At 41.4% G+C, this 27,755-nt stretch overlaps 1 protein-coding gene across 3 annotated transcripts in view; it reads right to left on the reverse strand.

Moving 5' to 3' along the window:
- The window catches only part of kiaa0586 (KIAA0586 ortholog), a 533,649-nt gene that overhangs the window by 490,902 nt on the left and 14,992 nt on the right, over positions 1-27,755 (reverse strand). For 2 of the 3 annotated variants that reach the window (XM_060829107.1, XM_060829109.1), the window contains exons 2-4: positions 27,166-27,236; positions 17,039-17,114; positions 11,712-11,778 (exon numbers count right to left, since the gene is read on the reverse strand). In XM_060829107.1, coding sequence (XP_060685090.1) covers positions 11,712-11,778; positions 17,039-17,114; positions 27,166-27,236 — 214 coding nt within the window. The remainder of the gene's footprint in view (positions 1-11,711; positions 11,779-17,038; positions 17,115-27,165; positions 27,237-27,755) is intronic. The other variant, XM_060829108.1, reaches the window with a different exon arrangement.

A 27,755-nucleotide genomic window follows, 5' to 3' on the forward strand; every position in this document is an offset into this window, starting at 1 on the left:
CAGATTCACACGGATGATCCCTGGAATGGTAGGCTTAATATATGATGAATGGCTGAGGATCCTGGGTTTGTATACATTGGAGTTTAGAAGTTTGAGGGGAAATCTAATAGAAACTTACGAGATAATGCATGGCTTAGAAAGGGTGGACGCTGGGACGTTGTTTCCATTACGTGGAGACACTAGAACACATGGGCACAGTCTTAAAATTAGAGGGGTCAATTTAGAATGGAAATAATGAGACTTTTCCCCAGCCAGACAGTGGTGGGCCTGTGGAATTCATTGCCGATGAGCACAATGGAGGCCGGGACGTTGGGTGTCTTCAAGGCAGACATTGATAACTTCTTGATCTTGCAAGGATTTAAGGATTACAGAGAGAGTGCTAGTAAGTGGAATAGAAACACCCATCAGCCATGATTAAATGGGGGAGTGGACTCGATGGGCCGAATGGCCTTGCTTCCACTCATATGTCTTATGGTCTAAATTGAAAATGAGTTGGGAGTGGGAAGCAATCAACCAAAAAGCATTGTTCTTTGATGCCAGTAGCTATCTGTGGTAATGACATTAGCTGTGGCTGGTGGGTGATGTGTTGAAGTGTAGATAATAAGCAGTGTGAGCAGATAAAGAAAAAACAAAATCAGCTGAAGAAACTCAGCTAGTCTAATAGTATCTGTGGAAAGACAAACAATTAATATTTTAAGTTCAAGGTGACTTTTCCTCAGGACTCTTAACATGCAACTGGTATTTATGGTGTAAATCAAGTCAACATGAGTTTCTTCCAGCCTTGGGCAATACTAACAAACTCTTCCAGAAAACAGCTGATGAATTAGTTCACTAACCAGTCCAATCTGGTTGCTGTAGCTTCAGCTTCAACAGAACATAAGTATATAGGTCCGGGAAAAGCTTGCAAATGAAGTGCAGATTGTAAGCACAATGAGCAAATACAAGCTTGGTGAGTGGGGAATTCACTGAAGGAAAGAAAGCAGCCTTCCTTTCTTCTACTTTCTGTACTCGCTGGGGTGTTTGATATTTACTTTGGTGCACATAAGCTGTCTTCTCTTTTTATTTAATTCATTGTGAAGCTAAGGTATGGCAGCAAAGATTAGCTGAACAGAAGGTATAGCCTGCAGAATGGCAAGTCATGATATACCTCATGTCTTCGGCAAACACATCTGTTGGAAGTCTTAGCAGCGGCACAAGCTTGAGCTCCAAGTTTCCAAACTCAGGCAGGGGCTGGAGATATGCATGCAAGGTAGAGAACGACAAAGTAAGCAGGTTTCGACAGGTGATGACACAGTAATTTGTTGGCAAGTAAAGAATTGATGACCTTCAGGCAGTGTAAGAGAACCAGGCAGGTGGTGCAGAAGATCTCGGAGTAAGTCTCGCGAGGTAATCTGTTTTTTGTATTGCATATGAGTGAGGGCAATGGTTCCTCAGTGGAATGCAGCAAAGGTTAAATCTGTGGCACCACAGGTGATTCAACTGGATAGTTGTGAAGAGAAGACCAGAAGTACAGAAGTAATAGGGTATTCATTAGTTAGGGGGAATTGAAAGGTGTTTCTGTGGCAAGGGAAATGATGCCTGGGTAGTACTTTGTCTCCATTATACCAGGGTCAAATATGTGACAGAGTGGCTACATGACATTCTTCTGGAGGAGGTTGAACAGCTGGCAGTCAATGATCCACATTAATATCAATGCCTTAGGTAGTGTGACAAAGCTGCTCCTTTAACAGGGTAATGTTGTTCTTGATTTTTTTCAGCGAGGTTGTAAAAACCACAGACTTCAAAAAGTCGAAGTTGAAGCAGTTTAGGGCCAGTTTGATTATAGCTAACAAATACTGCCTCAGGCAGATGACTTTCACATTTAAAAAAAACATGTCCAATGAAAGGGAAGTGGCTAGTTCTCCTAGCTCAGCTTTTCTCGGGTTTTGTTTGGTTTGAGCACAGTAGAGTTGAAGGAATTGCTGGATCCAAAGAAGCAGGTCCTGGCTGGTCCTCTCTCTTTGACATCTCTCCTGGAAGACCCTGTGTTTGATCTAATCTTTTGTGCAAAGTGGTGTTTGTGGGGACTGTTGCAAGTATTTGGAACAGCATCATTAAGTTGGGGTGATCTGGTAGGTTGTTGGATAGGTTAAGTTATTCATTTTTCTATTCTCTTTAGAGAGAGAGAGTGGGGGGGGAGAGAGAGAGTGGGGGGGAGAGAGAGAGAGAGTGGGGGGGAGAGAGAGAGATTGGGGGGGAGAGAGAGAGAGAGTGGGGGGGAGAGAGAGAGAGAGAGTGGGGGGCGAGAGAGAGAGAGAGAGTGGGGGGCGAGAGAGAGAGAGAGAGAGTGGGGGGCGAGAGTGGGGGGGAGAGAGAGAGAGAGTGGGGGGGAGAGAGAGAGTGGGGGGGGAGAGAGAGAGAGAGTGGGGGGCGAGAGAGAGAGAGAGAGTGGGGGGCGAGAGAGAGAGAGAGAGAGTGGGGGGCGAGAGTGGGGGGGAGAGAGAGAGAGAGTGGGGGGAGAGAGAGAGTGGGGGGGAGAGAGAGAGTGGGGGGAGAGAGAGAGAGAGTGGGGGGAGAGAGAGAGAGAGATGGGGGGGAGAGAGAGAGAGTGGGGGGGAGAGAGAGAGAGTGGGGGGGAGAGAGAGAGAGTGGGGGGGAGAGAGAGAGTGGGGGGGAGAGAGAGAGAGTGGGGGGGGGAGAGAGAGTGGGGGGGGAGAGAGAGAGAGTGTGGGGGGGAGAGAGAGAGAGTGGGGGGGGGAGAGAGAGAGTGGGGGGGGAGAGAGAGAGAGTGGGGGGGAGAGAGAGAGTGGGGGGGAGAGAGAGAGAGTGGGGGGGGAGAGAGAGAGAGTGGGGGGGGAGAGAGAGAGAGTGGGGGGGGGAGAGAGAGAGAGTGGGGGGGGAGAGAGAGAGAGTGGGGGGGGGAGAGAGAGAGAGTGGGGGGGGAGAGAGAGAGAGTGGGGGGGAGAGAGAGAGGGGGGGGAGAGAGAGAGTGAGGGGAGAGAGAGAGAGTGGGGGGAGAGACAGGAAAGGGGGGAAGAGAGAAGAAAGGGGGTAAGAGAGGGAAAAGGGAGGGGGAAGAGAGGGAAAGTGGGGGAAGAGAGGGAAAGTGGGGGAAGAGAGGGAAAGTGGGGGAAGAGAGGGAGTTCATTAATTGGCACTTAAGACGGGAAAGTCAGCTTAAAAGAATGGAGATAAAGGCTGAAGGTAAGCTTAGTGAGGGACAAAGTCAGGATGAGCTAACCCATGGTAGCCAAAGGCCTGGTGAGAAACTGTTTAAATATATTCAAGCATTGCCTAATTTTGATGAGAAGGATATGGAAGCCTTTTTCATCTCATTTGAAAAGGTGGCTAAACAAAAGCAGTGGCCAGTGCCCATGTGGATTTTGTTGATCCAAACAAAACTTGTAGGTAGCGTTGTGAGGTATTTGCATCACTATCAGAGGAGGTATCTGGGGAATATGAGGTGGTGAAGAATGCCAGCTTAAGTGCATATGAGCTTGTGCCAGAAGCCTACAGACAATATTTCAGGAATCTAAAGGAGGGATCCTGGTCAAACCTACGTTGACTTTTAAAGGATCAAACAAAGTAACTTTGAAAGGTGGATAAGGGTATTAAAAATAAAGCAAACCTATGACGCTCTTAGAGATACAATTAATCTGGAGGAATTCAAAGAATCACATCCTGAAGCACTGAAAAACCATGGAGAAGAGCAGAGAGTCAAAACAGCAAGATTAGCAGCTGAGATGGCTGATGATTATGGGTTGGTTCAAAAAGCAAAGTTTGGCTTCCAAAATCAGTTTCAAACCACGACGTATAGAAACTGGGGAAAGAGAAATCCTGGTGAAGAAGATCATAAGGCTAACTTACCAAAAGGTAAAAAGGAAACCCTTGAAGGGAAAAGAGAAGTTAAAAAGTTCTGGTGTTTTCACCGCAATAAAGTAAGCCATTTGAAATCAGTGTTGGTGGGTTAAGAAAAGCACTGGGAAGCCAGGTATAAAAAAACCAAGATAAGCCAGCGAGTTTTGTTGGAGTGGTAACAGAAAGCACAGTGGAGGCTAGAAATGCACCAGAATGTATAACCTGGTTGGAGGTTGGTTAAGAAGGAAGTTCCAGATCTTCTGATTATCTACCAGATACCTGCAAAGGTATGATTTACTCACATAGGCCAGGAGCAGCAGGTAAAGAGGTTACAATATTAAGAGATGCAGGATCCCTCGATCTGATGTTGAAGCATGAGGAGATATGTACTTCTGAAGGACTATTGCCAGAAAAGGTATGAGTAACGGGAACTCACGGTGAGACAAGACATGTTCAATAACGTTAGAGTGCCCAGTGAAGAGTGGAAAAGTCGTGGTAGGAGTACTGGAAAAACTCAGCTCCAGGAATATAATTTGTCCTTGCTAATCATACAGCTGGTTCACTGGTACGAGTGCTGCCTGTTGTGGTTGAAAAGCCAGTGGAAACTCAGGCAACTGAACTATTGCAGGACACATACCCTGGGATTTTTCCTGACTGTGGTAACAAAGATCACAAAGTCACCAGTTGGAGCAGGAGAGATCAAAAGTGTACAGATAAGAAAGTTGAAGTGGAATTAGCAGAGACCCTTTTTGATCAGATGGCCAATACAAAGACACAGATGACGCCGCCGATATCTTTAGCTCAGATAAACTAACTGAGTTACAGCAGAAAGATGAAAATTTAAAGCAATTGTCTCAAAAGGTATACACAGAAAAAGCATCAGATTGCACCCCTAAATGGTATTATTTTAAAAATGATGTGTTAATCAGGAAATGGAGACCAAGACGTATTCAAGCAGATGAGAAATGGGCAGAAGTTCATCAAGTCCTAATGTCAGTGAGTTATAGAAAGAAGGTGTTGCGACTGGCACATGAGCTCCCACGAGAAGATCATTTAAGAGTGAGAAAAACTTAAGCTAAAATATAAAAACATTTTTACTGGCCTGGACTGCACAAGGATGGAGTTGAATTTTGCCAGATATGTCATACATGTCAGGTAATTGGAAAACCCCAGGCAGTATTAAAACCTGCATCTTTATTACCTATTCCTGCATTTGAGGAATCTTTTACAAGAGTCTTAATTGATTGTGTAGGACTCCTACCTAAAACAAGAAGTGGAAATCAGTATTTGTTATCAATAATGGATGTGTCTACTAAATTTCCAGAAGCCAATCCATTACGCAATATCACAGCTAAAAGGATTTTAGAGGGGTTACTCACATTTTTCACGAAATGCAGACTACCCACAGAGATACAATCAGATCAAGGGTCATACTTCACATTGAATTATCCAAGGAAGTTACAGAACAAAACAATACAAATCCAGAGTCGCAGGGAGTGCTAGAAAGGTGGTATCTGACATGAAAGACCATGTTGAGGGCTTATAGTCAAGGCTATCCAGATGATTGAGATAAGGTATTCCATTTGTTCGTTTTGTGATCAGAGATGCACCAAATGAATCGGCCAAATACAGTCCATTAGAATTAGGTTTTGGGCATGAAGTGAGAGGACTGCTAAAATTGATTAACAACAAATTGCTAAGTCAGAATTCAGACACCACTTATTTGGACGATGTGTTAAACTTTAGGGAATGACAAGTAAAGTGGGGGAGTTGGCTAGGCAGCATTTAAAAGCATCACACAGCATACAATGAAACAGCAAGCAGACAGGAAATCAAAAACTCACAATTTTGCAATTGGGGATAAAGTACTAGTGTTACTTCTAGTGATAGGTGAACCTTTAAAAGCAAGGTTTATTGGACCTTATCAAGTCAAAAGGAAATTCAGTGAGGTGAACTATTTGATAAGGACTCCAGACAAAAAAATCTCAGTGTGTGTAATGAGAATGTTCAAAAGGTATTTTGATAGGGAAGGAAAGCAAGAGAAGAATGTGTTATTGGTTACAACACAGAGGACAGAACCAAGTTCAGAGGATTCTGAATTGAATATTCCTCAAATTAAATTGGACAATGATGAAGTTGTCAAAAATTGGTATAAATTGTTGACTTACCTTCCAGACGAAAATTGAAATGACCTGGAAGAGTTATTACTATCACATGAAGAGATATGCGGAAATAAACAGGAAAGGACAAACATAATTATGCATATTTTTGTTCCGATTAAGCAATGGCCTTATAGTCATAACCCTCAAGTTTGCACAGGTTCAAAAGGAGATTAAACGCATGCTCCAAGATGACATAATTGAAGTGAGTTACAGTGACTGGAGCTCACCCAAAGAAATAGTGCCAAATCCAGATGGTACCCAACGGTTGTGTGTGGACTATCACAAAGCCAATGCAGTTACAAAGACTGATGCATATCTGATTCTTTGTTTGGAAGACTACGCTGACAAGGTGGGACAAGCACCTTGTATTTCTAAGTTAGATTTGCTCAAAGGATACTGGCAGGTATCTTTGTCAGAAAGAGCAAAGACGAGTTCAGCTTTTGTAACATCGAATAGACTATATCAGTTTAAATTCAGGCCATTTGGTATGAAAAATGTGCCAACCACATTTCAGAGACTAACCAATAAGGTCATTGCCAAATTACGCAACAGTGTTGTATACATGGATGACCTGGTGATTTTTAGTCACACATGGAATGAATGTTTGCAACATTTATCAGACTTGCTCGATCGACTTCAGAAGGCAAGCTTGGTGATAAACCTGCTAAAAGTGAATTTGCCAAAGCCCAAATCACCTTCCTGAGCCATGTTATTGAACAAGGACAAATGGCCCCATGGAATGCAAAAGCAAAAGGGAATTCAAGAGTTTCCCATGCCATCAACAAAAAGAGCAGTACTACAATTCCTGGAATTGAGTGACTGGGAGACTTGGGGGGGGGGGGGTGGGGGGAAGGAGGAGGAGGAGGTGAGGTAGCTGGGAAAGCAATATGTAGATGCTGCTGGGGTTGATGGTGATATTTTGGTGCGGCGGGGGGAGTGGATAAGATGGGAAGGAAGATTGACAGTTCAAGACAGGGATGCAGAATTGTATGGTCAGACCTGGGATGAGGTGGGGGAGAGAAAATGAGAAAACTGGTGAAATCGACGTTGATGCCGTGTGGTTGGAGGATCCCAACGTGGAAGAGGAAGCATGCTTCCTTGCAGGCATTGGGTGGCTTGGATTTGGTGGTATAGTAGATCCAAGACTTGCATGTCCTTGGTGGTGAGAGGGGGGAAGTTGAAGTGGTTAGCCACAGAGCAGTGGGGTTCTTTGGTGCGTGTGTCCCAGAGATGTTCTCTGAAACATTCTGCAAGTTGGTGTCCTGTCTCCCCAATGTAGAGGAGACCACATCGAGAGCAACGGACACAGTAGATGAGGTGTTTGCATGTTCAAGTCCTGGGCCTCCACCACTGCCACATCCTAACCATCTGACACCTGGAGGAAGAACGCCTCATCTTTTGCCTTGAAAACCTCCAACCACATGGTATCAACTTCGATTTCACCAGTTTCCTCATCTCCCTCCCCATATGATTCCAGATCCAACCCTACAATTTGGCACCGCCCTCTTGAACTGTCCTACCTGTCCATCTTCCTTCCAACCGTTCCACTCCATCCTCCGCTCCAACCAATTACCATCGCACCCCCACCTGCATCTACCTATTCACCTTCCCCCCCACCCCGGTTTGGTTTGGTTTTAGCACAGTAGTGTTCTGAAGCTACTGGACCCAGAGAAGCAGGTTCAGACTGGTACTCTCCCTCAGACTTATCTCCTGTAAAACCTTGTGTTTGATTTTACCTTTTGTGCAATGGGGTGGGGATTGTTGCAAGTATTTGAAACAGCAATAAGTTGGGATGATCTGGTGCGTTGTCAGATAGGTTAAGTTATTCATTTTTCTGTTGTGTTTTGTTTGCGTTTCATTCGGTAATCTTGTATATAAATTCTGTTTTCTTTAAAACTATGTCATTTGACCAGCTGTATCCCTTCTGGAATACGTGTTGTTTAAGACAACTAGCAAAGTTAGGGTCAGGGCCACTTTTTTTCAAATGTTTTGGAGGGGTCTGGCCTCAGGTAGAAAAGATATTAGGACTTGAAAGCAGATTTTAGGGAGGAAGTTAGAAAATAGAGCCTCAAAGGCAATGATCTCAGGATTGTTCCAAGTCCCATTTGCAAGTAAACATCAGAAATATTAGACTTAATTGATAGAATGTGAGATTAGAGAACTGGAGTACAAGGAAGGGCATTAGATTTCTGAGACTCAGGAGGAGTTCTAGCCCCTGCTCGAGTTTGGAAACTTGGAACTCAAAGTTGTGAAGCTGCTAATATTTCTTACAGACTTGTTTGTCAAAGACACGTGGTATATCATGACTTCCCACACCACAAGCACACGTTTCGCTGATCCATCCTGACATAACTTAGCTTTTCAAATAAATTAAACGAAAAGAGAAGGCAGCTTATCTGTATCGAAGTAAAAATCAAGTAGTGGACAGTGCAAACAGTAGAAGAAAGTTTCTTTCTTCAGTGAACAGGTTGCATCTTAATATGACCTGGACTAATCCTCGCAGGGAGATTTGCTCGTGCTGTTGAGGGTTTAAACCAGGCTGACAATGGTATAGAAACCAGAGAGGAACTTCACACAGGAGGGAAGCAAAACTGAAATACAAAAGTAGTAAGCAAAACTGGAAAATACACAGTGCACAAGCAAACATCAAATAAAACCAGAATTAAGATTAATAATAAAATAATCAGAATTAAAGGCACATCCAAATTCATGTAGCATTTCAATAAAGGTTGATGATTTGAAGGCACAAATTGAGGTACTTGTTTATTGGAAATGACTAGTATTGAAAATGGTGTATCCAGGAACATTCATTATTTAAAAAGAATAGACAAAAGGAAAAAGAAAATGAATAACATCTTTTTCAGAGACAAGATGAGCATGTTAAGAAAGAGGATCAAATGAAAGATATACGATCAGTTTGGGTAGCGTTAAGAAACAGCAGGGGTCAGCAAATATTGGTGGGAATTGTTCATTAAACCACAAAACAATAATGGCAATGTTGGGCATAATATCACTCAGGAAATCAGATGCACGTAATGTGGGTAATGCAATAATAATAAAGTAATTTCAAATTTACAAACAGACTTGGTAGACCTAATCAGCAATAAGCCATAAAAGGTGAATTCCTGGAGTGTCCACCAGCTGGATTTCTAGAGCAATGCACTGGAAAAACAAATTAAAAATCAGGCTATTTTGATTTGTTGTAAAGTCGTCTTTGGAAAATAATGATTCTAATATAATAGAATTTCACAGCAAGTTTAAATGTGATATTTTTCATTCTGTAAATAGGGTCCGAAATTTGAACAGAAGGAAATTAGTAAGATAGGAGACGCATATTGACAATAATGGATTGGGAAAATCCAGTAAGTGATTTCAGAGTAGATAGACAATAGCTGGCATTTAAAGGAAGAGTAAATGATTTACAAGAAATATTCATGCCTCCAAAACAAATACCCAGACAGAAATAAATAGAAATAATCTCCGGTTAAAAAAAAGTTGAATATTAGATTAGGTCAAAGGAAATAACTTAGAGGGATGCTAGAAAAAGTAGTAAGGCTGAGGAGTGAGAGCAGTTTAAAACCCAGCAAAGAATAATCAAGAGATTGAATAAAGAAAGGGAAAAGAGAATATGACCACAAGCAAACAAAAAACATTAGATTGAAGAACTGGAAGAGCTTCTTGCAAAAGGGAAATATTGCTCGGAAATATGTAGGTTTTTTTATATATGGAGACAAGAGCATTTATAGTGGAGAACATAGATGAAAACTAATTGGTTAGTTTCAATGTTCATGGAATAAGATATATAAAATTTCCCAGAAATATTAGGCAATGAAGTGAAACTGACAAACTGAAAGAACTTAATATTAGTAAAGAACTTGAAAATTTAAAACAACTGAAGAGTGATAAATTTTATGTACCAGATGAGCTACGTCTCAGAATACTAAAGAATGCGAGTAGAAAAATAGCATATGCACAAGTGGTTATTTTGCAAAATTCCATAGATTCTGTGAGGGTTCCTGCGGACTGCAAAATGGCAAAAGTAACCCTGCTATTTTAGAAGGGGTGGGGAAGTGGGAGAAAGAAGAACTACAAAACTGTTAGATTGACGTCGTTAGTGGGGAAGACATCAGAATCCACCATAAATGATGCAATCTTTAGATCCTTATAAGATTCTAAAGAATCAAAATTGATTTATGAAAATGAAATTATGTTTGACACGCCTGTTGGTGTCTTTTCAGGATATCATTAGAAGCATGTATCAAGGACCTGATTTAGTGTATAGACTTTCAAAAGTCTTCAATAAAAAGGCCTCATTTAGTGGTCAGTAAACAAAATTAGAACATTAGATTTGGGGACAATGTATTAGTATAGATTGAGAACTGGTTAACAGACAGAAAGCAGAGAGTAGCAAGAAACAAGTCATTCTCAGAATGGAATACCACAAGGATCAGTGCAAGGCCCACAGCTCCTCAATCCACATCAATGATTTGGATGTGGAAACAACTTATAATGGTTCCAAGATTAGTGATGACAGAATCAGGTGGGAATACGAAGTAAAGAGAAAAATGCAAGGAGGCTTTCAAGGGGACCTGGACAAGCCAGGCAATGGGCAAGAACAGGGCAGGTGGAATTTATGTAACCAAGAACTAAATTATTCTCTTTGGTAGAAATAAAGAAAGGCAGAATGGGTTTTAAATGGTGAAAGGTTCTGAATGTTCTTGTTCATGAATCATTGCAGGTACAATAATCAATAAGGGAAGATGATTAGAAAGTAAAGAGAACAGAATCTCAATTATAAAAGTGAATATTCCTCAGAGCCTACTGGAAGCTATTTGCAATAACCACAATCAAGTAAACCAAACAAGATACGATCCTATTTACTCCATCTGTTCCTACATGTCATTTACTTTTCCCTAGTTTATCCCTTAAACTCATTGTGGTTATTGCAAATAGCTTCCAGTAGGCTCTGAGGAATATTCACTTTTATAATTGAGATTCTGTTCTCTTTACTTTCTAATCATCTTCCCTTATTGATTATTGTACCTGCAATGATTCATGAACAAGAACATTCAGAACCTTTCACCGTCTATCTGAGTGGGGATTAGAATCAAAGAAGATTGGGTTTAAATCACAAATATTAATTAGATTACCTTCTGATGAAGGGCCACTGGACCTGAAACATCAACTCTGCTTTCACTCCACAGATGCTGCCAGACCTGAGTTTCTTCAGCAATTTCTTATTTTGTTTCAGATTTCAAGCATTCACAGTTCTTCGGTAATTTTATTCAATTACCTTGCTTAACTTTGCTCTGCAAATGCTATTGTATTATTAACAAACTGTTAATTCTTTTGTTTAAGCCATAAACTTGGTGTCTGATTTGTTATTCAAGAAATCTGGTTAAGAACTATTGGGGGAATTTTGAGGCTCATTGAGTATTAAATTTTACTATGTTGTAAATACAGGAAGGGTGAAGCTAATTCGATTTGGTTGTCTCAGTGCTGTAACAATGTGGTTGAGTACAGTGAGCCAGCACTTCCAAAGCAAAGGAAAATAATTTACCTTTTACACAAAAGTTATCTCATGTTTTTTTTTCTCAAACCGAAGGTACATTTCTGAGCATGGGTCTGGATGAAGATGAGATTATGTATTGATTTTTGTTTGTTCCATTCAGAAATAGTACAAGATATTAAAATAGCTTCCAAACGACGTACCTCTTGACAATAGCTTTCTTTGCTTCTTTCTGTTCTTTGGTATAATGGGAAATCAAAACATCATTTCCTACATAATGAGAATTCAGATTACAATTTCACCATTGCAAGTCACATAAGCATAATTAATCCTAGACAACCACAAATGCCTTTATACAGAACATCTTTCTCCCATGCTTGTGTCAGCTAACTCTGATGTTTGAGAAACGGAAGTGGTCCTCCCTCTATTTATCTGTGTACTTGTAAGGTGTGGAGAATACTTACCTCTCTAGGATTTTATTAAACCTCCATTAGTTAAATAGACCCAATCCTACCATCCCATAAGACCATCACACAGGAGCAGAAGTTAGGCCATTAAGCCCATCGAGTCTGCTCCACCATTCAATCATGGCTGATATGTTTCTCAGGAGAAATTGAGGACGGCAGATTCTGGAGATCAAAATCGAAGCACGTCGTGCTGGCAAAGTACAGCAGATCGGGCAGCATCCGAGGAGCAGGAGAAACTGACTAGCTGTGCTTTTCCAATACCACACTCTTGGAAACTAATCAGTTTCTCACCTCCATTCTCCCACCTCCTCCCCGTAACCCTTGATTCCCTTGACAATCATGAACCTATCTCAGTCTTAAATACACTCAATGGCCTTGCCTCCACAGCCTTCTGTGGCAATGAATTCCCATAGATTCATCATTCTCTGCCTGAAGAAGTTTCTCCTCATCTCCATTCTAAAAGGTCTTCACTTTGCTCTAAGGCTATGCCCTCAGGTCCCAGTCTGTCCTACCAATGGAAACATTTTCCCAACACCCACTCATTCCAGGCCATTCAGTATGTTTCAATCAGATCTCTCCTCATCATTCTAAACTCCATCGAGTATAGACCCAGAGTCCTCAAATTTTCCTCACGTTAAGTTTTTCATTCCTGGGACCATTTTCATGAACCTCCTCTAAACGTAGTCTAAGGCCAATACATTCTTCCTGAGATATGCAGCACAAAATAATACACAATACTCCAAATAGCTTTAAATTAAGGGGTGGTAGGTATAGGACAGATGTTAGGGGTAGATTCTTCACACAGCGGGTTGAGAGTTCATGGAATGCCCTGCCCGTATCAGTGGTGAACTCTCCTTCTTTATGGTCATTTAAGCGGGCATTGGATAGGCATTTGGAAGTTATTGGGCTAGTATAGGTTAGGTAGGATTCGGTCGGCGCAACATCGAGGGCCGAAGGGCCTGTACTGCGCTGTATCCTTCTATGTTCTATGTGGTCTGACCAGAACCTATGGAACCTCAAAAGTACATCCCTGCTTGCATATTCAAGTCCTCTCAAAATAAATGTCAACATTATATTTGCCTTTCAACCTACAAGTTTAGCTTGAAATAATCCTGGACTAGAACTCCCAAGTCTCTTTGCACTTCAGACTTCTCCCCATTCAGAAATAGCCCATGCCTCTAATCTTCCTACCAAAGTGCATAACTTCACACTTTCCCATCATGTACTCCATGTGTCACTTCTTTGTCCACTCTCCTCACCTGTCCAAATTCCTTCTGCAGCTCCCTCCCCACCCGCCTCCTGTGCTTCTACCTATCTTTGTCTCATCTGCACACTTAGCAAAAATGCCCTCAGTTCTTTTTTCCAGATCGTTAGTACATAAAGTGAAAGGCTGTGGTCCCAACACTGAGCTTTGCAGAATATCATTTGTCACTGGCTGCAAAGCTGAGGAGGACCCTTTTATCCTCACTTTCTGCTTCCTGCCAGACAGCCAAGCTTCTATCCAGGCTAGCACTTTGCCTCTGATACCATGAGCCCTTATCTTACACAGTTGCCTTCTGTGTGGCACCTTGACAAAGGCTTTCTTAAAGTCCAGGTAGATAATATCCATTTGTTCTCCTTGGTCTAACCTGTTTGTTACTTCCTCAAAGAATTCTAGCAGATTTATCAGGCATCACCTCCCTTTGATGAAACCAGGCTGACTTTGCCCTATTTTACCACACACTCCAAGTATTCAGAGATCTCACCCTTCACAATGAATTCCAGGATCTTACCCCCAACCAAGGTCTGTAATTTTCCATCTTTTGATTTACTCCCTTTTTAAACAGGGGTGTCACATTTGCAATTTTCCAGTTCTCTGGGACTCTACCTGATTCTATTGATTCCTGAAAGATCACCACTCATGCCTCCACTACCTCTTCAGCTATCTCCTTTAGAACTCTGAGGTGTAGTCCATCTGGTCCAGGTTATTTATCCACCTTCAGGCCATTCAGTTTTTCTTGCACATCTCCTTATGATGGTCACCATACTCAGCTCTGCCCCCTCACTCTCTTGAATTTTTAGGATGTTACTCTTGTCTTCCAAGAAGACAAGTTTGAAGACAAACGCAAAGTAATTGTTCAGTTCCTCAGCCATTTCCTTATTCCCGACTATCTCTCCAACACCATTTTCGTGGCTCAATGTCCACTTTCGCCTATCTTTTGCTCTTTATCTAACCAAAGAAACTCTTACAGTCTTCCTTTATATTACTGGCTGCTTACCCGCATATTTAATCTTCTCCCTCCTTATTTCTTTTTTCATTGTCCTCTATTGGTCTTTGAAAGCTTCCCAATCCTCCTGTTTCCCACTGTCATTCAGCACATTCTTTGCTTCTCTTTTGTTTCTATGCGATTCCTGACTTCCCTTGTCAGCTATGCTGCCTCAACCCAATACCTGCTACAGAGATAATCTAAAGTAGGACTCTCAATTACAAAGTTGGAAATGCATGACACCAACTGCGTATTATAATTTGTTTCTTTCATAGTCAAGAACAACTCTTGCATCCTACCAGCTGGAATTAAAAAAAATAGTAGTCTTGTTCAGATGAAATTAGAAAACAACAATTTTGATTTAGATTTCTGATCTGGACATATTTGGGTGGGGTGGGGTTTGTGAGCTGGGGAAATGGATGGCTTGGCAGGATGGAGTCAGTGCCAGAACCATGGATTCAGGCCAGTATGTATTGGATAGGCAATGTCCAGGCCTGAGGAGTCATGCTGGTGGCTATGAGTCTGAGGGCTGAAGCTGACATCAAAGCAAAGGGAACTGGTCAGGGAGAGGGATCTGGGCTGCGCAGAAGTAAGGGAAATTTGAGGTGACCACACATTTTGAGAGACAAAGAACATGTGCACACTCTACACTTGCTTTAACTCAACAAAATGTGTGACAACTGGATCACTTTCCAAGCTAATACTTTGACTAAACTCAACCTGCAGGGTTTAAAATTTTACACAAAGCTCAGCAGTTAATTGACAGTTGTCATGAACTATTGCATTCTCTATGGCAACATCTCTACCAGAGTTCATTTGCCAACCAATCAACACTCCCCTCTTCCACATTATAAATGTCGTTTTCCATTTATATTCATCTTCTTCTCATCTATCCTGATGAGTACAAGACAAAAAGCTTTGACAGAAGGCATCTTTTTTCAGCAAGACTCAAGTTCTACACTACTAAATAACGATGTGAATATTACCATTGTGGCAAATGAAATTCAATTTGGCTGATGTGAGATAATACCAACATATTTTCCAAACAATGTGAAGCTAAGAATTGGAAGAAGAGACACTTAAGGTGCGTTTACAGACATAACTAAAAACAAAGCACAGGTACAAACAAACACTTGGATGAAATTCTGGTCTTTTTGATAAGGAAACTCAAACCAAAAAAAGGTGTGTTATAGTGATACAAAGCTTTTGTTAGGCTGCATCTGGAGTACTACATACAGTTCTGGGCACCATACTAAAGGAAAATATATATTAGTTTTGAGGAAATGTAGAGCAGATTGACAGAACATTGCTTGGGTGAAAGGGCAAAATTAGGGGACAGATTGCACAGTCTGGAAAAATGGCATTTCCCACCAAACCACCAGATCTGGATAATGAAGTACTGCTTAAAATGATTAAAGGATGTTGAAAAATAGAGAGAGAGCACAAAACAATCTTTTTCGTATTTCCAAGTTTTTTTGTCTTGCACATATCAGGACAATTCATAAAAATACTAATGTAAAGGGAAAACAATACTTTCATTGTGGTAGAGGAAAATGCTGTTTAGTGGCAAGTGGACTCTGAGAGAATCCAATATAAGGGAGTATAACCTTGAAAGTTAGCATCCAGCTATTAATTAGAGTCAGCAGAGTCGTCAGCACTCTGCCAATTGGGTTAAACCTGCAGCAGGTAAAACAGACACTCTGAAAGGAGCAGTTACAAATGATTTGGGGTTATCAGGCCAATCAGGCAGGCCAGGCAACAGTCTAATGGAAAGGGAGAAGTTTGTGAGGGCAAGTGAAGCCACAGCTAATGTGGCACCCACTGTCTCTGCAGGACACTTCTTTGGGCCAAAAGGTGCCCAGAATAGTGGGCTCACCACTCAGTGGAAGGCACATTTCTGCTTAAAATATACTAATGCCTTCAGGCTTTAATTGGCTTCTGGGCAGGAAAGGCATCCAAACCTTACATACCACTAGCTGCAAATGTGTTGCTGGTCAAAGCACAGCAGGCCAGGCAGCATCTCAGGAATAGAGAATTCCTGATGAAGGGCTTATGCTCGAAACGTCGAATTCTCTATTCCTGAGATGCTGCCTGGCCTGCTGTGCTTTGACCAGCAACACATTTGCAGCTGTGATCTCCAGCATCTGCAGACCTCATTTTTTACTTACATACCACTAGCTGGGTGGCAAGGCAGTGGGAAGATATCAAGCACTCCATCTCCTACTTTCCTCATTATCTTACAGACCCATCAATCTTCAAACTTGCCCTCAACCCTTTCTCAAAAGGCTGGTAAAATTGAGTCTACTTCTTCATTAACAGCTTAATTGACATATGCATTGTCCCCAAAATGACTGCTGGTTCTAGATCAACTGAAAATTACAAATGAGACTGATGATTTTCAGTGAGGCAACATATTAAAGGTTAAAGCTACATGATGAGTAAACAAAATAAAGATATAAATGAGTCACTATATAATTGAATGAGAAAAAAAGGTTCAAGGGGCTGAATGATTTACTCTTGTCCCTATACTTCTAGTTTCAAAATTAAACAAACGTTGCTCTGTAGCCACTATCATATGTAAAGCACAAAATTCATCAATCATAACAGAAACTAAGTTTATCATCTGCTCTTAAAATTGCATTTCTGGTGGGATTTGCATAAAGCAACATTTATATCAATCATAACTAAACTCCCAGCATGCCTAAAGGAGGACACACATTTTAAACTGAGTGACTGTAAACCTTGAATCTATTTCACATGTTTATACTCTCAGAACACACTAAAAACCAAATCGAAAATGCCTGTGGTTGGTCATACCTTCGTGTGTGCTGCCATCTCCTGGCTCCATCAGAAGACGTCCTTCAGTTACTTGTTCATGATTCGAATTTGAACGCTGTTTTTTATAAAATGCGAAATCAATCAGTAAATTTTTAAATCTACAAAACTGGAATCAAGAAAAGATTTTCAAAACAAACAGCCGACTTGCTTTCTCATTTGTTGAGAAATTTTCTTCAGTAAGTTTCAAGTGACTAAACGCATTTAAGTCATTCTGAGCATTTTGAGTTTGCTGTAAAAATCCAAGTCTTTCTCTCTTTAATTAGGAAGCCTAGTTTTTTTTTGTATTAGTAAATCTTTGTGTCAGAGCAGGTGCACAGCGGTCAACAGGGACAGACAACAATCGGAAGATTTAGTATATATTGACGCAATGACTTAGAAAGGAAAATGGATCCTCCAATCAAACTTTCAAGAGATTGGGAAGAAGATAAACAGCAGACTACAAATCCACCTCCAGAGCTTTTGAGGTAAAATGTAGTGTGAACTGATGACACAAATTGAAGTAAATTATCTTGTAGCCATGACAAAGACATAGTTACAAGGAGATCAGAACTGTGAATTTAACTTTCAGAAAGAGTGGAGGGAAGGCAAAGGTAGTGGAGTAGCACTATTAGTGAGGGATCAAATTAGGACAGTCATGAGAGATGACCCAAGCTCAGGTGATAAACAGTCCACTTGTATGGAAGTAAAAAATAGTAAAGAAAACATTGGTAGAAGTAGTGTTTCGGCACCTAAAAGATAACCACAGAAAAAAAGTATAAATCAACAAATAATAGGAGCGTGTAAAAAGGGAGTGATAATTATAGGTGAATTTAACTTTCATGTTGTTTGGTCAATCAAGTTAGAAAGGGTAGTTCTGACAACAAACTCAGACAACGCATGAGGGATACTTTTTGAGAGCAATGTTTCATGGAGTCAACCAGGGAACAGGCTAATCTGGATCTGGTAATGGATAATGAAGCAGGTTTAATAAACAAACTCAAAGATCCCCCAGGAAGTGGCAAGAATTTATAATTCAGTTCAAAAGCGAGAAACTTGGGTCCAAAACAAGTATATTTAACTTAAACAAAGGGAATTACAATGAAATTAGGACAGAGTTAGCTGAAGTGGATGGGGTAGATAGATTAGCAGGTAAGACAGTAAGCAAAATACTGGCAAATATTTAAGGAGACAATTCATAATTTGTATGGTTTTCTTAACAGGGTAAATTGAAACCCAGGATCAGTGGCTCAGCACAAAACAGTGACATCACAGGTAAACCGTAAAGTCATTGGTGACAGCCACTAATTTCATCAATACAGGTTATTTTCAGAGCAGATGAAATAGGAGAGTAAGCTAGCTGCAAGAGTTTTTTTTATATGTCACAAATTTAAGAGAGAGGCAAGAATGAACATTCAATCACTGGAAAATGAGTAGTAGTAATAAGAAGCTAAAGAAATTGCAGAAGAACGGAATAAGTACTTTGCATCAGTTTTCACAGTGCAAGACACCAGTAGCATACCAGAGTTTAGATTAGATTAGATTCCCTACAGCGTGGAAACAGGCCCTTTGGCCAACAAGTCCACACCGACCCTCCGAAGAGTAACCCACTCAGACTCATTTCCCTCTGACTAACGCACCTAACACTATGGGCAATTTAGTACAGCCAATTCACCTGACCTGCACATCTTTGGATGTGGGAGGAAACCAGAGCACCTGGAAGAAACCCACACAGACACGGGGAGAATGTGCAAACTCCATGCAGTCTCCCAAAGCTGGAATTGAACCTGGGATGCTGGTGCTGTGAGGCAGCAGTGCTAACCACTGAGCCAGTGAGGGAGTAGAGGTGGGTGCACTGACCATCACAAAAGGAGAAGGTGCTGGGGAAGCTGCAAGATAAAAAGGTGGTTAAATTATCCAGACTAGATGGACTATCCCCAGAGTTCTGAAGGAAAAAAAGAGGTGAGGCACTGATGGTGATTTTTCAGAAATCGCTGGATCCCAGAGAACTGGAAAATGGCAAATGGAATACTATTTAGGAAGGAAAGGGAGCAGGAGACAGGAAACTATCGACTGGTTAGCCTGACCTTGATCATTGATATTAGAGTCTATCATTTAATTTGAGGTTGCAGTGTGCAGGTAAAAGTGCATGCTGAAATAGATCTGAGTCAGCAATGGTTTCTTCAAGGGGAGGTGATGCCTGACAAATACTTTAGAATTTTCTGAAGAGGTAATGAGCAAATTAAACAAAGAGCCAGTGGATGTGATCTATTTGGATTTCCAGAAGGCCTTTGACAAGGTACCACACAGGGGGCTGGTAAAAAGAACACATATTTTTCGGGAAAAGGTACAGTGTGGATAGAGGCTTACCTAACTGGTAGAGTATGGATAAAGGGGTCTTTTACAGGATGGCAGCCTGTAATTAATGGAATTCCGAGGTAGATTTTGGGACCACAACTATTGATCTGGATGAAGGAACTGAGGACGTTGTTGCTAAGTAAACAAATAACACAAAGATGGATGGAGAAACAGGTAGCATTAAGGAAGCAGGGAGATCGAAGAAGGACTTGGATCGGTGAGGAGAGTGGGCAAAGAAATAGCAGATGGAATATAATGTGGGGAAGTGAGAGGTCTGCACTTTGGTAGGAAGAATAGAGGAGTGAACTACTTCCTGAATGGGGAAAGGATTAATAAATCTAAAGCACAAAAGGACTTGGGAATCCTCGTTCAGGATTCTCTTCAAATTAACATGCAGGTTCAGTCAGCAGTAAGGAAGGCAAATGTAATAGAGTCATAGAGATGTACAGCATGGAAACAGACCCTTCGGGCCAACCTTCCATGCCGACCAGATATCCCAACCCAATCTAGTCCCACGTGCCAGCACCCGGCCCATATCCCTCCAAACCCTTCCTATTCATATACCCATCCAAATGCCTCTTAAATGTTGCAATCATATTACCCTCCAGCACATCCTCTGGCAGCTCATTCCATACACATACCACCCTCTGCGTGAAAAAGTTGCCCCTTAGATCTCTTTTATATCTTGCCCCTCTCACCCTAAACCTTTGCCCTCTAGTTCGGGACTCCCCCACCCCAAGGAAAAGACTTTGCGTATTTATCCTATCCATAACCCTCATAATTTTGGAAACCTCTATAAGGTCACACCTCAGACTCCGACGCTCCAGGGAAAACAGCCCTAGCCTGTTCAGCCTCTCCCTGTAGCTCAGATCCTCTAACCCTGGCAACATCCTTGTAAATCTTTTCTGAACCCTTTCAAGTTCCACAACATCTTTCCGATATGAAGGAGACCAGAATTGCAAGCAATATTCCAACAATGGCCTGACCAATGTCCTGTACAGCCACAACATGACCTCACAACTCCTGTACTCAATACTCTGACCAATAAAGAAAACATTCCAAACGCTGCCTTCATTATCCTACCTGCGATTCCACTTTCAAGGAGATATGAACCTGCACTCCAATGTCTCTTTGTTCAGCAACATTCCCTAGGACCTTACCATTAAGGATATAAGTCCTGCTTTCCTAACATACAGCACCTCGCATTTATCTGAATTAAACTCCATCTGCCATTTCTCAACCCATTGGCCCATCTGGTCCAGATCCTATTGCAATTTGAGGTCACCCTCGTCGCTGTCCACTACACCTTCAATTTTGGTGTCATCCGCAAACTTACTAATCGTACCTCTGATGCTCGCATCCAAATCATTTATGTAAATGACAAAAAGTAGAGGGCCCAGCACCGATCCTTGTGGCACTCCACTGGTCACAGGCCTCCAGTCTGAAAAACAACCCTCCACCACCATCCTCTGTCTTCTGCCTTTGAGCCAGTTCTGTATCCAAATGGCTAGTTCTCCCTGTATTCCGTGAGATCTAACCTTGCTAATCAGTCTCCCATGGGGAACCTTGTCGAACGCCTTACTGAAGTCCATAGAGATACATCTACTGCTCTGCCCTCATCAATCTTCTTTGTTTCTTCTTCAAAAAACTCAATCAAGTTTGTGAGACATGATTTCCCACGCACAAAGCCATGTTGCCTATCCTAAATCAGTCCTTGCCTTTCCAAATACATGTACATCCTGTCCCTCAGGATTCCCTCCAACAACTTGCCCACCACCAATGTCAGGCTCACCGGTCTATAGTTCCCTGGCTTGTTTTTACCACCCTTCTGAAACAATGGCACCACATTTGCCAATCTCCAGTCTTCCGACACCTCACCTGTGACTATCGATGATACAAATATCTCAGCAAGTGGCCCAACGATCACTTCTCGAGCTTCCCACAGAGTTCTCGGGTACACCTGATCAGGTCCTGGGGATTTATCCACTTTTAACCGTTTCAAGACATCCAGCACTTCCTCCTCTGTAATCTGGACATTTTGCAAGATGTCACCATCTATTTCCCTACAGTCTATATCTTCCATATCCTTTTCCACAGTAAATACTGATGCAAAATATTCATTTAGTACCCCCCCCATTTTCTGCGGCTCCAGACAAAGGACGCCTTGCTGATCTTTGAGGGGCCCTATTCTCTTCCTAGTTACCCTTTTGTCCTTAATGTATTTGCAAAAACCCTTTGGATTCTCCTTAATTCTATTTGCCAAAGCTATCTCATGTCCCCGTTTTGTCCTCCTGATTTCCCTCAAGTGTACTCCTACTTTCTTTATATTCTTCTAAGGATTCACTCGATCTATCCTGTCAGTACCTGACATATGCTCCCTTCTTTTTCTTAACCAAATCCTCAATTTCTTTAGTCTTCCAGCACTCCCTATACCTACCAGACTTCCCTTTCACCCTGACAGGAATATACTTTATTTGGATTCTTGTTATTTCATTTCTGAAGGCTTCCCATTTTTCAGCCGTCCCTTTACCTGTGAACATCTGCCTCAAATCAGCTTTCGAAAGTTCTTGCCTAATACCTTCAAAATTGGCCTTTCTCCAATTTATAACTTCAGCTTTTAGATCTGGTCTGTCCTTTTCCATCACTATTTTAAAACGAATAGAATTATGGTCGCTGGCACCAAAGTGCTCCCCCATTGACACCTCTGTCACCTGCCCTTCTTATTTCCCAAGAGTAGGTCAGTTTGTGTACCTTCTCTAGTAGGTACATCCACATACTGAAATCAGAAAATTGTCTTGAACACACTTGAAGAAATTCCTCTCCATTTAAACCTTTAACACTATGGCAGTCCCAGTCAATGTTTGGAAAGTTAAAATCCCCTACCATAACTCCATTATTCTTACAGAAAGCTGAGATCTCCTTACAAGTTTGTTTCTCAATTTCCCTCTGACTATTGGGGGTGTCTATAATACAATCCCAATAAGGTGACCATCCCTTTCTTAATTCTCAGTTCCATCCAAATAACTTTCCTGGATGTATTTCCAGGAATATCCTCCCTCAGCACAGCTATAATGCTGTCCCTTATCAAAAATACCACTCCCCCTCCTTTCTTGCCTCCCTTTCTATCATTCCTGTAGCATTTGTATCCTGGAACATTAAGCTGCCAGTCCTGCCCATCCCTGAGCCATGTTTCCGTAATTGCTATGATATCCCAGTCCCATGTTCCTAACCATGCCCTGAGTTCATCTGCCTTCCCTGTTAGGTCCCTTGCATTGAAATAAATGCAGTTTAATTTATTAGTCCTACCTTGTCCCTGCCTGTCCTGACTGATTGACTCACTTCTGTTCTCAGCTGTACCCGTCTCTTTCCTCACTATCTCCCTGGGTCGCACCCCCCCCACCCCAACCACCTTACTAGTTTAAATCCTCCCAAGCAGTTCTAGCAAATGTCCCTGCCAGTATATTAGTCCCCATCCAATTTAGGTGCAATCCGTCCTTCTTGTACAGCTCACTTCTACCCCAAAAGAGATTCCAATGATCCAAAAATGTGAATCCTTCTCCCATACACCAGCTCCTCAGCCATGCATTCATCTGCTCTATCCTCCTATTCCTGCCCTCACTAGCTCAAAGCACTGGGAATAATCCAGATATTATTACCCATGAGGACCTCCTTTTTAAATTTCTGCCTAACTCTCTGTAATCTCCCTTCAGAGTCTCAATGTCATTGGTTCCTGCTGGCCACTCTCCCCCGTGAGAGCATTCTGCACACTCTCCGAGACATCCTTGATCCTGGCACCAGGGAAACAACACACCATTCTGCTTTTGCTCTGCTGGCCACAGAAATGTCTGTCTGTACTTCTGACTATAGAATCCCCTAACACAATTCATCTCTTTGAAGCCGACATACCCCTCATTGCATTATAGCCAGTCTCAATATCAGAAACTTGGCTATTCGTGCTACGATCCCCTGAGAATCCATCAGCCCCTACATTTTCCGAAAACAGCATGCTGTTTGACATGGGTATATTCACAAAAGTCTCCTGCCCTAGGTGCCGACCTCGCTCACCCTTCCTGGAGTTAACCCATCTATGTGACTGTGTCTGAGGCTTACCCCCCTTCCTATAATTGCCATCCATCACATACTGTTGCTGTTGCAAATTCCTCATCACTTCTATCTGTCTCTCCAACCAATCCACTCAATCTGATAAGATTCGCATCCAACAACATTTATGGCAGGTATAATCCACAGTGACCCTTAAACGCTCCCACATCTGACAAGTAGTACATATCGCTGCAAAGGCCATTTTTGCTCCTTCACAATCTACAGACCCAGAAAATAACACAGTCTTATTCCTCTACAAACACTGCCCCAAGTTAAATAAATAGCTATGGCTTATATTTTAAGTTTAATCAAGACACTTATCTTCCAAAAACATATAAACAAGAAAGAATCCACTATACTCACTCCTGCAGCCTTTCTCATGGATAGACTTAAAACAACAATAAACTTATCTGATTCTGTGCTGTGAACTTCCCCCAATAGTTCCTCCAAGATTAGTTGTGAATTTCACTGTTTGTTAATTTTCCCAGATGCACTCCCATGTCCAGCAATACACAAATTCAAACAGCAAAGGTGATAACTGTGCAGGTTCTCTCTCTCTCTCTGTCTCTGTCTCTCTCTCTCTCTCTCTCTCTGACTGAGGTCAATTTATTGAGGCCAATTGGCCGTGGAGGCCAATTTATTGAGTGTATTTAAGACAGAAGTGGTTAGGTTCTTGATTGGTAAGGGGATCAAGGCAGGAGAATGAAGTTGAGAAACACCAGCCATGATCAAATGGCCGAGCAGACATGACAGGCTGAATGGCCTAATTCCCTATTAATGTCTGATAACGTTGAACACTGTGTAAATCAGGAAATTAGAAATACATGTAATATGGGTAATACAGCACCAACATATATCTTCAAATTACACATAGACTAGTTAACAATATCAGCATAAATGCTGTGGGATTTGAATTCGCAGGATGTAAAGAGCTGGGTTTCTGGAGCATGCATTGTGGAGCCAACTAGGTTTCAGGGCTATCTCAGATTTAATGTTGCGTAATAAGAGCTAATTAATTACCTTGCTGTAAAGAGCCTACTTCGGTTTCTACATTTTCATTCTTTCTGCCCTTCTCTCTTCTATTGTACCATGCCTCCTGGATAACAACTCTTTCTAATGGTTTTGCGCGATTCCAAAAGGCTCACTGAAATTCTTTTCAAATCTCAGCCTAATAAATGCCCTTCTTCCTGCATATAGGACATTCACATGCTCAGAAAAGGTAGAGCAGGCTTTATCACTTATTAGAGAAGAGACTTTCGGAATTCCACCAAAAACTCAGTGACATGGGGTTTAACTCCAGGCCATTTCTGCATGGACAGTGTATATTAGGCATGTCTAATTGTATAACTTGGTTGGTCCACTCAGATTTTGTGAAACATATCATCTAACATTGCATGGTTTATTTCACAAATTCACTACTAAAAATTACTTTCCATTGTTGTGTTTGGTGCTATATTGTTCCATATTTTCACACACATCTCAGTCATAAAACATGGAACAGATCCTTCTCAGTTCCCAAACTTGTCCAGTCCCATTGGCCTATGTTTGGCCCAACTCTCTGTCAACCTTTCCTATTCATGTAGCTGTCCAAATGTCTTTTCAATGTTGTAATACACAAGATCACTTGTAAATCTTTCCCCCTCACCTTAAAACTGTGACCTCTAGTTTTGAATTCCCCTACTCCAAGGAAAGGATATTTGCTATTCACCTTATCTATGCCTCTCAATTTTATAAATCACTCTCTGACTTCTTAACCGCCTACCTCAAAATTGCTTGTTGGCAAAATTGCCCTAGCTCCCCCAGTTAGGGATTTAGCCAGGCTCCCCAGTCCTGTACCTCTCCATTTCTCCATTATCTTGCCTGCAATCACTGATTTTGCTTTACTACATATACTGTTATACACTGACGAAAACTAACTGTCATGGCCACAAAGCACAAGGTGAAAGTGTTTCTGTTCTGAGTCCATTGCTGCTATGACTTTGTTACAGACTCACTACCCTCAAAGAAAAAGAAATCTTCTTCATCTCTATCTTAAATGGGAGATGCTTTGCTCTGAGATTATGTCCGCTGATGCTCGACACTTCCATAAAGGGAAAACAACCCTCTCCACATCCACCTAGTCAAGTTTCCCAAGAATCTTCTATGTTACAATAAGGTCAACTTTCATTCCCAGAAACTCTCATGACTGCACACCTAACCTATTCTCAGCCACCTCGTGAGAAAATTCTTCCATACTCAGGATCAACCTCATGAACCTTTCCTGGATTGCCTCAGAATGTCAGTATTTCTTTCCTGAGATAAGGGAACTAAAAGTGCTCAGACTGTTCAAGGCATGGTCTGTGTTGTGTCTTCTATGTAAGTTTAGTAAGACACCTATATTTCTATTCAATTTCCTTTGAAATAAAGACTAGAATTCCATTTGCCATGTGATTCATGCACTATTCTCTCTATACAGCAGCTTTCTACGTTCTTCCTCCATTCAAATGACATTTAACTCCTCTTTTCTTCCTGCCAAAGTGCATAACCTCATTTTTCCACATATTCCACTAGCCAAGATTGTGCCAATTTATTTAACCGGTCTATATCCCTCTAAGCAATGTCATCCTCACCATTTGCCTTCCTACTGCCGAGCAACAAATTGGCAGCACATGCACTTCCATCATCCAATTCATTAACATATATTGTGAATGGGTGTGGCCTCATCGATTCTTGTGGCATTTCACTAGTTACAAGCTTCTATCTTGAAAACGCCCCCAGAGAGAGACATAAGTGGAATGGATTTGCTTTGGGCACGTATACAAAATCACAAGCAGGCCAAACAACTCTGGCTCACTTATGCATTTACCGTTTCCTTTGCTGTTTTGGCTTGTTTTTAAGTTCAGTGGCTCTGAACGGTTTTGAATTAACCCTTTACACAGTTATAGAGTCACAGAGACATACAGCACGGAAATAGGCCTTTGGTCCAACTGGTCCATACCAACCAGGTATTTTAAATTGATCTAGCCCCATTTGCTACAAAGTGGCCCAGATCCCTCCAAACCCATCCTATTCGTGTACCCACCCAGACGCCTTTTAAATGTTGCAATTGTACTAGCCTCCACCGCTTGCTCAGCCACATTCCATTCACACACAACCCACCGCGTAAAAAAGCTAACCCTGAGGTTACTTTTAAATCTTTCCCCTCTCACCTTAAACCTATGCCCTCTAGCTTTGGACTCCCCTACCTTGGGGAAAAGACTGCCTCTTTACTTAATAAATTCTCAACCAGCAAGCTAAGCTATACTGGTATCAACAAATTTAGATGATCAGCTTGAGATATTTAAAAATTAATTTTTGGAATTGTAGTTTTAAACCTTGTACATATAATCCACTCCTGCCTTGCATTCCCCAATACAAATATTATTTAAACTGAACTGTTTAAGTTTTTCTTAAAGCACAAAGTCTTGCAGACTCCCTATGTTATACACAAGCAACTGCTTTGGTACTGCATAAGGAAATTTTACATAAAACCATTGGTAACCACAGGAACAAACACATTTTCAACTCCCAACCTGTACTGAAATTTAACAGGTTCTTCAACAAAGAAAGTGCAGTACACACGACCAATGTCAGACAGGAGACAATCTGCTCACTGCTAGACTCAATTCATCGATTATGAAATAATTTCTTACCCATTTTGGTAATTTATGATTGCTTTCTTTTTGAGTTTGCTGGCCACTTGATTTTGTTTGATGTTCATCTGCTAAAGTAAAATAATTATGAATAAATTTAAAACAATAACTCTTGCAAAAGAGCCACATATAATAAAAGCCTAATTCAAAAATAGTCAATGTTCATAAAATACAAATAACAGCAAAAGGTTTTCAAAATATTCATCTTTCTTTTAAGGTGCTTTTAGAAATTCCAATGCATAATTAAATAAAACGAGCAAGACCATGAAATCTATAGTACTTACAATTAATAAAATATAAACGAATTTGTTATGTTGATTTGCATGAATTAGAAATAACTGAAATTAGGAGAAAGTGAGGACTGTAGATGCTGGAGATCAGAGCTGAAAAATGTGTTGCTGGAAAAGCGCAGCAGGTCAGGCAGCATCCAAGGAGCAGGAGAAGCGACGTTTCGGGCATAAGCCCTTCTTCAGGAATGAGGAAGGTGTGCCAAGCAGGCTAAGATAAAAGGTAGGGAGGAGGGACTTGGGGGAGCGGCATTGGGAATGCGATAGGTGGAAGGAGGTTAAGGTGAGGGTGACAGGCTGGAG

This window comes from Hemiscyllium ocellatum, chromosome 8, assembly GCF_020745735.1.
Source record: "Hemiscyllium ocellatum isolate sHemOce1 chromosome 8, sHemOce1.pat.X.cur, whole genome shotgun sequence".
In the NCBI taxonomy this organism is placed as follows: Eukaryota; Metazoa; Chordata; class Chondrichthyes; order Orectolobiformes; family Hemiscylliidae; genus Hemiscyllium; species Hemiscyllium ocellatum.